The sequence below is a fragment of the Arvicanthis niloticus genome, chromosome 2, assembly GCF_011762505.2.
Source record: "Arvicanthis niloticus isolate mArvNil1 chromosome 2, mArvNil1.pat.X, whole genome shotgun sequence".
NCBI lineage: Eukaryota > Metazoa > Chordata > Mammalia > Rodentia > Muridae > Arvicanthis > Arvicanthis niloticus.
Genome location: NC_047659.1, coordinates 59723541 through 59738890, shown reverse-complemented (window position 1 = coordinate 59738890; position 15350 = coordinate 59723541). Strand labels below are relative to the sequence as shown.

General features: G+C 47.2%; 1 protein-coding gene across 1 annotated transcript in view; it reads left to right on the top strand.

Moving 5' to 3' along the window:
- Positions 1-567: 567 nt before the first annotated feature.
- P2rx3 (purinergic receptor P2X 3) overlaps positions 568-15350 on the top strand; it is a 36050-nt gene continuing 21267 nt past the window's right edge. Inside the window, exons 1-8 of the mRNA XM_034494637.2 lie at positions 568-886; positions 10293-10428; positions 10812-10883; positions 11089-11152; positions 11695-11788; positions 12039-12116; positions 12772-12913; positions 13396-13532. Coding sequence (XP_034350528.1) covers positions 768-886; positions 10293-10428; positions 10812-10883; positions 11089-11152; positions 11695-11788; positions 12039-12116; positions 12772-12913; positions 13396-13532 — 842 coding nt within the window. The 5' untranslated portion in view covers positions 568-767. The remainder of the gene's footprint in view (positions 887-10292; positions 10429-10811; positions 10884-11088; positions 11153-11694; positions 11789-12038; positions 12117-12771; positions 12914-13395; positions 13533-15350) is intronic.

The window sequence follows — 15350 nt, the reverse complement described above, 5'->3', positions numbered from 1 at the left end:
AAGAGTTTCAACTACTGCTGCCAACTAGAGTTAGAAAGAAGCGACTTTCCACTTCGCAGTATTACAAGCCTGTAATCACAACACTCGGAGACTGAGGCAGGAGGATCATGAATTTGAAACAGCAACGTAACAAGTTTGAGACTAACTAGACAACATAATGAGATTCTGGAGGGCAGAAAGGAGGAGATGGTAAGAAATGTGTGACTCTTCCTCCCAGGAGACACAGAACTGCCGAGAACCCTTTCTCCTTATTTGTGCTATTAGAAAGAAATCAGCAGACACTCAAAGTGGAGTTCTTGGCTCAGGCAGATGAGCTAACTCAAGAATGAGCAGTTACAAGGGGCTTTGGAGACTACAAAGCAGCTGGTGAGCTGGGATAGAAATGCAGCATAAGAGAACAGAATAGAAACAGTAGACAGAGTGCAGATGAAACGTAAGTCCCAGAGGGCCCTAGCCAGCTGCATCTCGGGCAATCTGGAGCCCAGGATTGGAGACCCCACCCCTGCTGTGACATCACAGGGGAGTGGAGTGGAAACGAATAAAAAGGTGGTCTGCCGTCCTGGCCCTGGACTGTTGGCTTCCAGAGTGTAAAGGCGAGAGACTAGGACTGGGCTACAGATGCCTGGCTTACAGGAACTGGCTCTTTTCCTCAAGCCCCATTAAGCAGCCCACTCCAGTTCTTGATCTTTGTCTCCCAGTCCTGCGGTCCTTTCTTTCCTTGGGCTGCATCCACAGCCCTTCTGAGTGGCTGCTAGCACTTTCTCAGTATGAACTGTATATCAGACTTCTTCACCTACGAGACTACCAAGTCGGTGGTTGTGAAGAGCTGGACCATTGGGATCATCAACCGAGCCGTCCAGCTGCTGATTATCTCCTACTTTGTGGGGTGAGTCTATGGTCCTTCAGATCCTGGGACAGAAGGGCTATCTGATGTCCTTCCCTCCCTCTCCAAAGACTGTTCTGCAGCTTCTAGACCTTCTTCTCTGGGCAACACTTTGACTTGTGGGAACCATGTCCTCATCATTAGCCTCTGCCACTCCCATCCAGACCCATCCTCAGGTGCATTATTTTACCCAGAAATTCTTTCAGGATTGGAAGATGATTCTAGACACATGCGCCAAGAATATGGGTTTATTCCCTGGTCAGGAAAGGACCCATATGGTCCATCTTCCCATACCCCCCCCCCAAAAAAACAAGGCAGACCCCTCCCTGCATTTTCCCCTTCCCCTCCATTGAATCTGTAGAGTCTCAGAAAGATAAAGGAACACAGGAAGAAGGCATGGAAACCAGGGAGAGATGGGCTGATGTGTAGAAGAAGAACCAGCTAGGAAGGAAAGGAGAGTGCAGAGTTTAATTTACATGTAGGAATTTCTTCCTGTCATGGGGCTAGATGATGAAAGGTTAGAAGGTAAGAGAGAACTGCCCCCCCCCCAAGCTAGTCAGAGGCACAGACACACTCAAGGAAAGAGCTGCCAAAGAGAAAAGTACCTTTTCTGACTTAGTGTGGGGAGCTCCCCCAAGAATGCAGAAATGATAACCATTGTTAAAAAGCATAAATTCTCACCTCACCCTGTGTCATAAGACTCATGCTAGGGGTTGTTCAAGGACCAGCGAGGTTCCCAACACCGCCCTCGTGCACACATACAAAGGGACTTTGGCAAACAATGGCTGGGAGGAAGGCACAGGTCTGTCCTTCTTGCGGTCATTTCTACACACTGGCTGGCACCAGGAAATGCAGGCAAAAACCTCAAGGGTTTTCTTTCCTGGCTTGTGGGTCTGTGGTCGCTTGCTGTTCCTTGAGACAATGAGTGTGTTTATGAAAGACAGCCACTGAGTAGGTCATGAGTTAATTCAGACAAATCAAAGAGTATATATCCTGTGCGTATGTGGCTGGAGCTGAAAGGTGGGAGTGGTGTGGAGAGTTTGGATGTGTGTGGATAGTTGGGCAGATGTGGTTTTTTCCAAAGTGAGTTTTGCTCCATGGGTTTGATGAGAGCTGTAGGCTTTGGTATAACACTGTGGGGACATCAGAAGGAATTCGAGCTATGGGATTAAATGACCTTGAAACTATTTTCCTGTGTTGAAGTTTTGTGAGAGATGTTTAGATGTTCCACATCCCTTTCTCCAAATTTGGTTCAAAACTGTTTACTTTTTGGTTAGCTAGTTAGTTTGGTTAGTTTTTGTTTTTGGAGACAGTCTTATCTTTCCAAGGCTATGAACTTACTACACAAATGAAGGTGACCTTGAATTCTTAATGTTCCTAGTGCTGGGATTGCAGGTGTGGGCCACCACATCCATTTTATGGCAGGTTGAACCCAGGGCTTTGTGCTTATTAGGTAAGCACTCTGACAACTGACCTACAGCCCCGGTTGGTTCTTGAGCCTTCTGTGCTCACATATATATATTCAGTGCCTCGATCGTTGGTAACCACAGGATGGTATATTGGTCCAAATGAAAACAAAAGCTTTTTCAGCACATTCCTAACCTGCCCTCGATTTCCTGGCTCCAGGCAGGACATTGATGGAAGACAGAGACAGTCGTCTCCTGGACTAGCCTCCTTAGCCCTGCACTGCTCTTGGCTTCCCCTCGTCAGAATCAGATTGAATCCTCCAGTGCTGGGGGTTTGAGTCCAGTCTGCTCAAGGGAACATGAGAGAGGCTCTTTGGCATCTTGATATGCAACCCCATCCATCTCCCATCCTGACAGTTCCCTGTGGAACAGCGCTTTGCAGTTACATCAGCACACTCAACAGCCCAGCCCCCTGGCCCAAGCCCATCTCTGTTTATAGGAGCCCAAACACCATGTGACTCCATGAAGCCATTGTGATTAATTTAACTAAAGTGCATCAAGCGTCTCGTCATGTCAAGCATTATTGTACACTGAGGGTAGAGCAATGGGCAGAAGCAGACAGGTTCTTTATCCTGTGAGTATCATATTGTAACTATAGCAAGAAGTTGATATTAATCCACTGGTCCTCACAAACAAGCGCAAAGTTTCAATGCTGTCTGAAATGCACACAACACCAAAAAAGCTGCCACTGTAGAGTCACTTGGCTTCATCTGGAAACTGAGGTGAGTTTTCCTGAAATATTCAACCCAGGTTCTAAAGGGTGGGTAGGAGGCAACCAGGTGAGCAGATGGAAGAACACCTAAGGCAAAGGACCCAAATCTGTGCAGGGAAAGACCCTGGTCTGTGGAAAGAAGAAAAAGAGTTTATGGGAGTAGAGGCTAGAGTGTAGCGTGTAGAGTATAGAGTGTGCTTCCCTGGAAGCACAGAGGTCAGACCTGGCATCCTTTGAGAACCAAGAGCTTTTGTTTCCACAAGAACATAAAGAATGAGAAGGAAATTACTTACCCTGCCCTACCTATTTGTGCCACTAAGACTGAGGAAGAGGACTGTGATGAGATCTGAGCAATCTGACGTGCCCAAGGATTAAGAGGAGTAGGAGTGGATGTAGGAAAGCTTGCAGCTCTAAAGCTGTTTTGTTCTGTTTTACATTTTATTTTGTACGTTTGGGTGAGGTGGGGCATGGAGCATGGGTATGTGCAGAGGTAAGAGAACAATGGGGTGGGGGGTGGGGGTCGGGGAATCAGTTCTCTCCTTCCATCATGTGAGTTCCAAAGATGAAACTCAGGTCCTTAAGCTTGGCAACAAGTACCTTTCCCCACTGAGCAAACTGGCCAGTCTGCCCCTTGAGAGGATATTTAATGTTGTGATGTTGGCACTTAACTAATACCTGAGTCTTTCCCCTGTTATTTTCTGCCAGGGAGACAAGATACAAAGTCTCACCTAGGAAGTGTATAAGATGAGCTGAGTATTCCTTGTACACACTCACACCAACATACCACTCAGCTTTGGTGTACAAGAGGCTGGGGATACCATCCTTTTGACACCCAGGTAGCACCTGAGGCTCCATGTCAGCACACTAGGTGGCATGCTGGGAGGATCAGTTGGAATCCCTCATCCTGGTACAAAGGTGGATGACACCCATTGTTGCCTGTTTTCTCCCTAGACCACAGCCTCAGGATAAGGAGACTACACAGTGTAACATCCCGGCTTTGACACCACCTTGACACAGACCTGTGAATCTTAATTCCCAAGATCTAGGAAATGGGTATAAGGGTACCTCCTGTCAGCGTGTTCTTAGATGACATACATACGTCAAATGCCTTTCCCTAGAAGGTGACTCAGTAGTGTTAAGTTATATGTGGTAACTATTATTGTCCCTAGACTCCCTGTTGTGCCTTCTTCTTTCCCTCTTGCTCACACCTTCCTAAGAGACCCCTTCCCTCTGACACCCACAATGCACACATTTCACACCCACTCCCTGGCCTCCTCCTCCTTGACTCCCTGGGGATAGATGGGAGGGTGCTGAGATGCTGCTTGGGCCGCTTCCCTGCACATCCCACCTGCCAAGGAGCTGCCACTGCCTTCCGCTCTATAAATAATAAACCAGAAATGCGAGGGAAAAAAAAAGAAGTCAGAGCAGCAGAGTAAATGCCAAGAATCAGAGGCTCAGTCCTGCTGCATCTAAGTCCTAGTCTCTAGAGACGGCCTCAGCCCCTCCGTTCTGGAAATGAAGCAACCCCTCACCTCCCACTGCTGGCTACCCTGATGACGTTCTCGGCCCCATGGGGACACTGAAATTCTTCCATTTGTTAACTCAGAGCTCTAATGTGGCTTCTCCTCCCTAGTGGGCATACAAGGAGTCTTAAAGGAAGAAGAGGAAGAAGAGACTGGTTAATTTTTTTCTCCATCCCAAGCCCCTTCCTCCTGAGACCTTCCTGAGTTAGGGGATGCATTTCTATCAGTGAAGCAGGGACTTGACCTGAGATAAAGCAAGAGACCCTACAGTGGGGTGGCTGGAAGTGATTCAGAGCAGAATGTCCTGTTTGGAACCTGCTTCCCAGCCATGTGACTCTGGATAAGTCCACGTACCCTTCTGTGCCTGTTTCCCCAGATGTGATATAATGGTCATAATATAGCTATCTCACTAAGGCTTTATGGAAGGGGTCAACTTAGTATCATAGAGTTGCTTGTATGATATGACACTCTGAGTGGTCTTTGCATCTACAAATGTGCCCTGACTTTAAAGACGGGAGACTGGGCTCAAAGAACCATTTCTTTAGCTCAACAGCAAGAAACATATCCATCTGCATCAAGACACACTGGACAAGGCACACTGGAGTTCCAGAAGCCTGTATTTGGACTGTGGCCTACTCTCTGATGAGTGTTCAGCAGCCGCCGCCATCTTAGCTGAATCAAAGAGTCAGGGCCCCAGACCTCTTTCCCCATCATTCCAGAGGGGCATGAGGCCATGAGCTAATGGTGTTCTTTCAGATAACTTCCTCAGATTCTGTAACAAGATGCTGCCTTCTTCTCTGTTAGAATATAACATGCTGAATGAGACTTAATGAAATTCCTCCCCTTCAAAAAAAAAAAAAAAAAAAAAAAAGGAAAACTATTGCAAGAGTGAGCGGTAAAGCAAACGGCACTGCAGACTTCTGAAAGGCGTGGTGCTCAGAAGAGCATTTTCCAAGCATGTGGATAAGGCTTAATGGCACATTAATCAGCTTGCCAGTTGCTGCAAGGCAGCCACAATAAAGCAGGTAACAGGTTTGAAACCATTTGGCAGATCTGTGACTCCACCCTCTTTCTCTCATGCAAGAAAGCCTTCAGAATCCAAGTGAATGTTGCTCCAAAAAGACGCAGATAAATAGGAGATGGTTATGCTAATTAGTTTAATAGACTCATCCTATAATGTGTATATGCACTAAAACATTCACATTGTGCTCCATAGATACAGACAATGACTGGCTGCCAATTATAAGTTAAAGCAGAGTGGCTGAGGAGATAGCTGGGAGGGCAAAGTGCTCACCTTGCAAGCACAAGGACCTGAGTTCCATTCCCAGAACTGGTGTGAGAAGACCCTGGCATTGTGGCACATTCTTCTAATCCCAGTGTTGGAGAAACAGACAGGTGGCACTCTGGGATTTGCTGGCTAGTCAATCTAGTTTAGATGCTAAGTTCCAGTTAAAAGTGAGAGACCATGTCTCAGATAGATAAATAGGTAGATAGGTAGGTAGGTAGGTAGGTAGGTAGATAGATAGATAGATAGATAGATAGATAGATAGATAGATAGACAGACAGACAGACAGACAGACAGACAGACAGACAGATGGATGATGAACACATGTTGCATGGGTCAAGGTACAGGGATGGTTAGGGTAGTAAGAGAGCTTATTTGTAAAGCTACCTTCCACCATGCCAAGACTCTCAGAATAGAAGTAGAGAACTGGCTCCCACAAGTTGTCATCTGATCTCCACATACAAATCTACACACACACACACACACAAAATAACTAATTAAAAAGTAGACAGTTTCTGAGAATGTCGTTTTTATTTCCTCAGATGAAGAGGTAAGACGAGAGCCATACCCAAGCTGTGCAAATACACAGCAAATACACATCTTGGGCTAAGCCCAGAGCATTTTCTTCTCTGTTCTAATTAAACCAGGCCTAGAAGCTTCTAGCCTCCTTACAATCTAATCTTCTAAGCTGACTGACTTAATCCAGTTTCTTTGGGCTTCTAACTGAATTGCTCTGCCTGGCCTCATACTAACTTTGGCAGTATGTTCTAATCTTCTGGCTCATTTTGTCTTCACCTGTGTCTAGCTTGTTCCCTCTGCAACCTGTTTCTGTAAAACTGCCATACACCACCACCACCACCACCACCACCACCACCACCACCACCACCACCACCACCACCTTTTTTGTCTCCCTCCATTGCTCTTAAGTAGCCTCTCTTGCTCTGCTGTTCTCCTGTGAACGTATCCTAGCTCTGGTTCATTCTGTCAGATCTTTTCTCTGATTCATCACTTTGCCCCTCAATTAGACATTACTTTCAAAACATGGCTGCTTCCTTTTACAAACTAACCTTACCTTCATTAAAGGTGTGTGCTAAGGGTGTGTCTGGATTCCAGCCAGGTCATATCTTTGGATATGATCCCTTGCCAGATAAGCCATGTTGCTGGATTAAAATTTCTCTACATCTTTAATTGTAAAGGAATCAAGAGTTTCAGTAAGAGAAGCCCTGTTATGAGGATGGTACTGAACCATTCACTGAACAAAGAGGCATATGCAAAGATCAGCCTGTGCTTGCAGTAAGTCTTGTCTTTTCTACAAGTGGCTCTACCTCCATCAGTGTCCTTGGAGCTGATTCCTCCTGCATCTTCTGATATCTTATGACATCAAAGGCCATACAGTTTAACCTCTACCCAAGAAAAATGTCTCCTCTTAGCATACACACAACATGGAATAGCAAGCTTCCCAGTCTTTGCAGCTATATAGTAGCCACCACTTGTAACACCTTCTGAAACAGCAGTTGATGCCAACTCAATGACAGGAGTTCCTGGGCTGGACATCCTTTCTGCCTCCTTTCAGATGCCTCATGCCAACCTAGCCCAGGTATTGCCTCTGCAGCTGCCCTGCCAGGGATCCCCACAGAAGGGATCTTGTAAGCTAAAACTGCTTCAGATCCTCTCTGTCATCTTCTCCTCATGTGGTTTCCCATTCCTTGGTAGAGGCAGCAAATGCTAACCCAGCCATTCCAAAGTATGCTGTTCAATTCTGCCAATTGTCAGAAATTCTCTCTCCCAAACTGGTATCTCTGATCAGGAAGGCTTAGGAGTGTAGCTCAGTGATAGAGGGCTTCCCTAGCATTGGTGAGGCTCTAGGTTCCAATACTCAACATTGCAATAAATAGCCATAGTAATAATAATAATGATTGTGATATTGGTAAAGCTAAAATTTTATATTACTAGTTTGTTGTATAGAACATTCATTTCTACCCAAACCTATTTAATAAATTTTTCTCACCTATAGAATAAAGATGATAACTGTATTTGTCTTCCAGTGTGTCACCAGGACCAAATGCCTCCATGTGTCAAGTTGGAACAGTTATAGAGACTGAGTATCTTGAACTCTGAGGGCTATGGTGGCCACACAAAGAGAAAGTCTTTCACAGATGTGCAGAGTCAGTAGGAGGAGGCCCTCCCTGCAGGCAGGGAAGTCTGGGAGGATCTGAAAAAGCATAAGGGAATGAAAGAGGAGGAGTCTTGCCTTATCCACTTGGTCCAATCGTGGCTCAAGGGAGTCTATGAGGGAGACTTTAGCTGAGACTCCTAGCAGTGGGGGCTATGGAGCCTGAAGTGGCCTCTTCCTGTAGCCAGGCAAGACTCCTAGTAAAGGGATAAAGACATCAGCCCACCCACAAAATCTTTAACCCAAAACTTGTCCTGCTACAAGAAGTACAGGGACAAACATGGAACAGAGACAAAGAAGGAGCAGACTGAGAGAATGGCCAACCAATGGCTGACCCAACTTGAGACCCATCCCGTGAGCAAGAACCAATCCCTGACATTATTAATGATACTCTCTTATGCTTGCAGACAGGAGCCTAGCATAACTGTGCTCTAAGAAGCTTCACCCAGCAGCCCATGGAGAGACCCACACCCAAACATTAGACAAAGTTCAGGAAGTCTTGTGGAAGACTTGGGGGAAGGATTGGGGAATCTGAAGGGGGATAGGGACTCCACAAGAAGACCAACAAACTCTTGCACTCTTGGGGGCTTCCAGAGACTGAACCACCAACCAGAGAGCCTATGTGGGCTGGAGCAACTCCCCCCCCCCCCTGCACATATGTAGCAGATGTGCAGCTTGGTCTTCAAACAGATCCCCCAACAAATGGAGTGGGGGCTATCCCTGACTCTATTGCTTGTCTGTGGATCCCATTCCCCTAACTGAACCGCCTTTGTCTGGCCTCAGTGCAAGAGGATGTGCATAGTCTTGCAGTGACTTGATGTGCCAGGGTGGTTGGTACCTGCGGGTGAGGGGGCTCCCCTTTCTCAGAGGATAAGGGGAGGGGGAGGAGCTATTTGAAAGGGGACTGGGTAGAGAGGAGAAGGCTAAGATTGAGATGTAAAGTGAGTAAGTAAATAAATTATTAAAAAAAAAGAAAAAAAGAAAAAAAAACTACAGGAGATAGGTAATGGGCACTAGGTGGAAGCACAGTGCAAGGAATAAGATTAGTGTCCTGCCTTCCCAACAGTACACACCTCCCTGGCTGAGCATGCACTGCCCACGCCCTCTCCCTCTTAATTTCTCAGTTGACCCTTGGTCCAGTGAAGACTGCCAACTGCCCTGCTCCCACGGCCTTTCATCAGTTCCTTTCTTGAATGGCCACTGTGTCTCTGACACGGGGCACAAGCATGAATAAAGCTTGGGATATGGCCTGAGGCTTTCTCTGTCTTCTCTTTCCTTGGTGTCTGCTAGAGAGGAGACCTCGTTAGTTATCAGCAATAATTACTTTTGGTCATGGCCACAAGGGGGTAGAAATTCCTTCTTAGAAAAAAAAAATAACTAGTTTTTTTTTTTTTTTTTTTGAGACAGGGTTTCTCTGTGTAGCCCTGGAACTCACTCTGTAGCCCAGGCTGGCTTCCATCTCAGAGACCCACCTGCCCACCAGGATTAAAGGCGTGGGCCACCACCGCCTGGCCTCCCCAACCACCCCCATTTTTTTTAATCTGCTGGTTTTTTGTGTGTAAATCACAAGTAGGCAGAGACTGTAGGCCAATATTGACAGAGCATTCTGGCATCTCCAGTGCCATCTTAAAAAAAAAAAAAATAACGCCTGACATGACAGAATACACCTGTAACCTAGTTTTAGGAAGGTGTAGATGACAGAGGGCTGACTGGCCAGCCAGTCTAACCAGCCACTGAGTACCAGGTTCAGTGAGACCTTGTTTCAAAAATAAGTTGGACGGACAGTGATAGAGTTGGAGTGTCTATCTCAATATCAACTTCTGATGCCTGGCATGGTGCCATGTGCCTCTAATTCTAGCACCTGGGAGGCACAGATGGGTAGATCTGTGTGAGTTCAAGGCCAGCTTAGTCTACAAAATGTGCTTTAGTCCAGCTGGGGCTACACAGTGAGGCACTGTTTCAAAACGGAAAAAAAAGCCAACTCTCAGCTTCCGGCCTTTCCCACATGGCACATGCCGGGGTATTAAGAGTTTTCATAGGGAAGCAATTAGAAAAACAAGGCCAAGGGTGTTCCTTGGAGGTGCTTTTGAAGACTCACTGAACTAACCAAGAACTCATCCCAACACATCTCCCTGCCAAGCACAGCCATATGACTCTAATGTTGGCAGGAAGGAGAGTTTTTCCAGCCCCTGTCTCATGAGCCTGTGAACTCTCTCTCTCTCTCTGTGTGTCCCTGCTCTTCTGTTGCAGGTGGGTTTTCTTGCACGAGAAGGCCTACCAAGTGCGGGACACCGCCATTGAGTCCTCAGTGGTAACAAAGGTGAAAGGCTTCGGACGCTATGCCAACAGAGTCATGGATGTGTCAGATTATGTGACCCCACCCCAGGTATGGTGCCCTACCCCAGGGACTTGTGCAGGCCCATGTCTGGGGAGAATGGGACAAAGGGCAAGTGTCTCGAACTAGCAGTACAGTTGGAGAAACAAGAACCTGCCCTCCAAAATGCAGCACTGGATATAAAGAAGCTGGACTCCACCCCCCCCCACCACCACCACCCTGTCATGCCTGTGCTTATTAAAGCAAGAGGGGCCACCAGGTGATTAGAAAGAGTCAGATTGGATACCTGCTGCCAAGTTCCTTTAAATGCCCCTTGTTAGCCCTGCCACCTTGGCCAAATCATTCCACCTAGGGATTCCTGTTCTGTAGAGTGGAAGCAGCTTCCTGCCCCACAAATTGGGACTGGGCTTTTTCCTCTCCCTTCTCCTCCCCAGGGCACCTCTGTCTTTGTCATCATCACAAAAATGATCGTTACTGAAAACCAAATGCAAGGATTCTGTCCAGAGGTGAGTGGAACAAGTCAAGGAAGCCTATTGGCGGTAGGGCAACTGGTGTGAACGGAGCCCCATAGTCTAGCCTCGGAGCTGTGACTGCACCTGTCACCCACTAGGGGCTGCAGCTATGGGAACTTGTGGGAGGCAATGGGAATTAGTGGGCTGACCAGGGCCAAGGGAGGGGTCTTCATACACCTGTGACCCTGTCCCCCCACAGAATGAGGAGAAGTACCGCTGTGTGTCTGACAGCCAGTGTGGGCCTGAGCGCTTCCCGGGTGGGGGTGAGTGCAGCCCTTTCCTCTCTCCTTTCCCAAACCCAAGCCTTTATGGGACTCTAAAGGGCAGGGAATTCGCCATGGGGATAGCCCATTTCAGAAAAGGGGGCCAGCCTACTCTATGGACTTCTGCCAGTGTCACAGAAGACTGCTGGGTGCTCAGACCCAGCTGGGGCTGTGGAGGTGGTGGGGTTCCTTCCCCGGGACTTTAGTCTAAGTACTACAGTGGTAGGGTAGAGTAGCAAGTGGTATTAAGGAAACACAAAGGATTGTGGGAGCTGCAGGGAAAGGAGCAAGGCTGTTTCAGAGAAGTGGCTTCAAAGCCCTCCTAGACATGATCTGAAGCCGGCTAGATAGAGGGAGCTTCGTGAAAAGCATTCCAGGCAGAAGGGATAGCTCAGGCTCAGAGGCAAAGAAGGGTTCTGGGCTCCTGATGATGCATGCAGCAGGTTAGCTTGTCTTGCTTGTCTGCCAGGGTCTCTGATGAGGAGGGGCATGGGAGTGTCAAGGGGTAGGATGCCACCTGTTCATGTAGCCCCGCCCTCCAGGGATCCTCACTGGCCGTTGCGTGAACTACAGCTCTGTCCTCCGGACCTGTGAGATCCAGGGCTGGTGCCCCACCGAGGTGGACACTGTGGAGATGTAAGGCTCTGAGCATCCCGAAGCTAATGGAGGGTTATATGGGTCCCCAACTAGTGTTCTGTCTAGGGGTAGGAATGTGATCTCAGAGTGCTAGCTCCCCTGCCCTGCCTCCACCTCTCACCCTCTCTGCCACAGGCCTGTGATCTATCTATTATATGTCTCCTTTCAAGAAGCACCTATAAAGAAAGATTCCTGAGAAAAGCCCTGTCTTCCCTCCTCTGGAGAGCTGAAGCCCCATTTCCCCCCACAGGCCTATCATGATGGAAGCTGAGAACTTCACCATTTTCATCAAGAACAGCATTCGTTTCCCTCTCTTCAACTTTGAGAAGTGAGTTTTTGGTCCTTCCTTTATTCACCCCACCATAGAGGTCACTCACATTCTCTCCATCTACCCATTTCCATGGAGCTCCTATCCCTCAATAAACCTCGACCCCAGATGTCGGATAGCCAATTTCTCTGCTAGTTTTCTTGCCTTAGAGCTCTGAGGCCAAATGTGAGTTCTGCTTGGAGCAGGGGAAAGACAACTTAAGCTGGCTGTGGACACCGGGACCCCCTGCAGTCTGAAGTTGCCACTTCTATTTCTTCCTACCTCAAACCCTCAAGTGGAGGGTTTTTGTTTTGTTTCATTTCTGAAGTTCTCACTACATCGACTCATGCATTCAACAACTGCCTGGTATCCTGTCAGGCACCGCAGAGATGCACCAAGTAATTAGGAGAGACTCTGGTCACCAGGAGGCCCAGCCTGGTAGTTTGGAGACACTAGCTACAGACATACATAGTCCTACTATGAGATGGAGCATGATGGGAGTTACAAAACCATGTGGGGACAGAGGGGAGATAGATGGGAAGTGACTGAGAGATGGTGCAGGTAGATGCCTCCACGTGGATGTGGAGGGCCTGAAGCATCAAGAAGATGAGAGCATTTAGACATTACCATCTTTACTCTAATTTTGGACCTAACTACTCTGCTTTATCCACTCCAGGGGAAACCTCCTGCCTAACCTCACCGACAAAGACATAAAGAAGTGCCGCTTCCACCCTGAAAAGGCTCCATTTTGCCCCATTTTGAGGGTAGGGGATGTGGTTAAGTTTGCTGGGCAGGATTTTGCCAAGCTGGCCCGTACGGTGAGAACCTATCCCTTCCCAGTGACCCACCTAGCTGGAAAGCTCAGCCCTGCCTTAGACTTCAGGGAAAGCCATTGGGATGCTGGGCAGGATCTGCAGCAAGACAATGCCACCTGGTGGAAGCACCCCAGACCTGCAGATCCCTGGATCCCGAATCCTATCCATCCATCCCCAGTGAACTTGCCTCTACCTCCCCTAGCCTCAGCTGCCCATTCCCATCATCCCATTTCACCTCAGAAGAGGCCTTTGGTCTCTGAAAAGCACCACACCACAGGCAAGTGAGCTGCAGTAGTGTTCTGAATCCTGTGTTGTATCCTGGGGACTTTGAGGCTCCAAGTTCTTCCCCTAAGGACACTCTCTCTACCAGTCACTCTCTTTCCTCCCTGCTGCCACCTCCCACCCAGAGAAGGGAAAGAAATCACTTCATCAGAAACCCTCAGCACAGAGAGACCTCATATTTGGCCCCTTTGGTTTTTTTCCAGGGTGGAGTTCTGGGAATTAAGATCGGCTGGGTGTGCGATCTGGATAAGGCCTGGGACCAGTGCATCCCCAAATATTCCTTCACTCGGCTGGATGGAGTTTCTGAGAAAAGCAGTGTTTCCCCTGGCTACAACTTCAGGTAAACTCCACTATCTAAGCAAGAGCAGAGGCCACAGGCAGCCCCAGAGAAGTTTGTCTCAGGCAGAAGTGCACAGATGGAAGGGAATTCCTCATGTCCTTTTGATGCCCATCAGGCTTCCAGCTTGGGAAGGACTTCTTGACAGCTATTCCTGGTGGGTGGGTTGTGCTACAAGGTATGAATTCATGTCTTTATAAGAGATCCAACCAAGAAATCTGCTGAGGTAGGTCATTAGACCAGATGGCCAAGGTCATCTGGAGTACTTGATTCTGTAATTCTTTACCTGCTTTCGATACAATGTACCTCTTTTGTGTCCAGACAGCCCCATTCCTTGTCCTGTGCCTGAATTTTTAAGGCTCTTACTCCAACAAAGTAATCACACTCTGGCCTTGTTTCTTTTTCCAAAATGGTAACTTGGCATTTCTTTCCAAAATCAGGAAATCCTATGATTCGCAGACAACAACTATCGATCACTAGTTCTTTAGGGCTTTTCTGGGGCAGGGGAAGCTTCTAAATATGTTCTGATTGATATTCCAAATGCCTTTGTGCCCTAAAGGATTTTTACTTTGAGACTTTTTTTAATGGATAAAGGGAAAATGGGGAACTCAGGGTGAACTGTTTGGAATAGCTGAGCCCTTGAATAAGTCCATCTGTGAAGTGCTTGTTCGCCTGTGCATCCTACTGGACAGTGCATAAATTGCTTTGGCTTTCAGTTTTGTTTTCTCGCTCTGTCTCTCTGTCTCTCTGTCTCTCTGTCTCTCTCTCTCTCTCTCTCTCTCTCTCTCTCTCTCTCTCTCGTACACATGCTAACACTCATGATGTGGCATATGTACAAAAGGTAAAGGACAAACTTTGCTGTTCTTTGATCACACCTGGTCATTACTGCGTGTCAGGATAGCTGGCCTACACACTTCTGATTCTCCTGCCTTTGCTCCCCAACATGTCATAGGGACACACTGGGATAACAGATGCCTGTGCCACTGCATCTGGCTCTTAAACATGTTTTGGGGATGCGAACTGAGGTCACCAGGCTTATGCACTGAGCTCTTTTGTCATGCGAGTTATCTCCCCAGTCCTTTCCTAAGTTTCTGAAAAATCCCAAAACTTCTTAAAGACCCTGATTAAGTAGACAATGTTATATGCTAAAAAGCTAAGAAGACTAACTAGTAGTGGTGGTGGGGGCAAAATACATAGAGGAATATATTTGTTACCTATTTAAAGAACCCTTACTCTTACTCAAGCTTTCCCTTGATACAATGTTACATTATATACCCATTAGTATCCCTTTTGCTCATGTGAGAAAATACCAGGCAAATGTAATTTAGTGTAGGAAGGGTTGTTTGTTTGTTTGTTTGTTTTGGCTCACAGTTTGAGCATACAGTTCACCTCGGTGGGGCAGCCATAGCAGCATGAGCAGAAGGTGGCTAGTCACATTACATCCTCAGTCAAGAAGCAGAGATGTTCCACTCACTTTCTGCCCTTCATTCATTTGAGGTTCCAGCCTGTGGGATGATGCAACCACATTCCTTGTGTGTCTTCCCACCTAAATAAACACCCACTCACACATGGCTAGAAGTTTGTCTCCTAGGTCAATCGAAGTCCTGCCACATTGATAATCGAGATGAACAATCATAAGTCTTCATTCTGTCAAGGTGACACCCAAGCATATTGTTTTTAGTCATAGCATTTCACTCCAGATCCCTAAAAATCTCACATTCATTTTGTAATACAAAATACATCTAGTTCATCTCTATACGTCTTCAATATTTCAACAGTGCCAAACCTTCAGTAATATAAATGGAGTCTCTTAGGAGACTT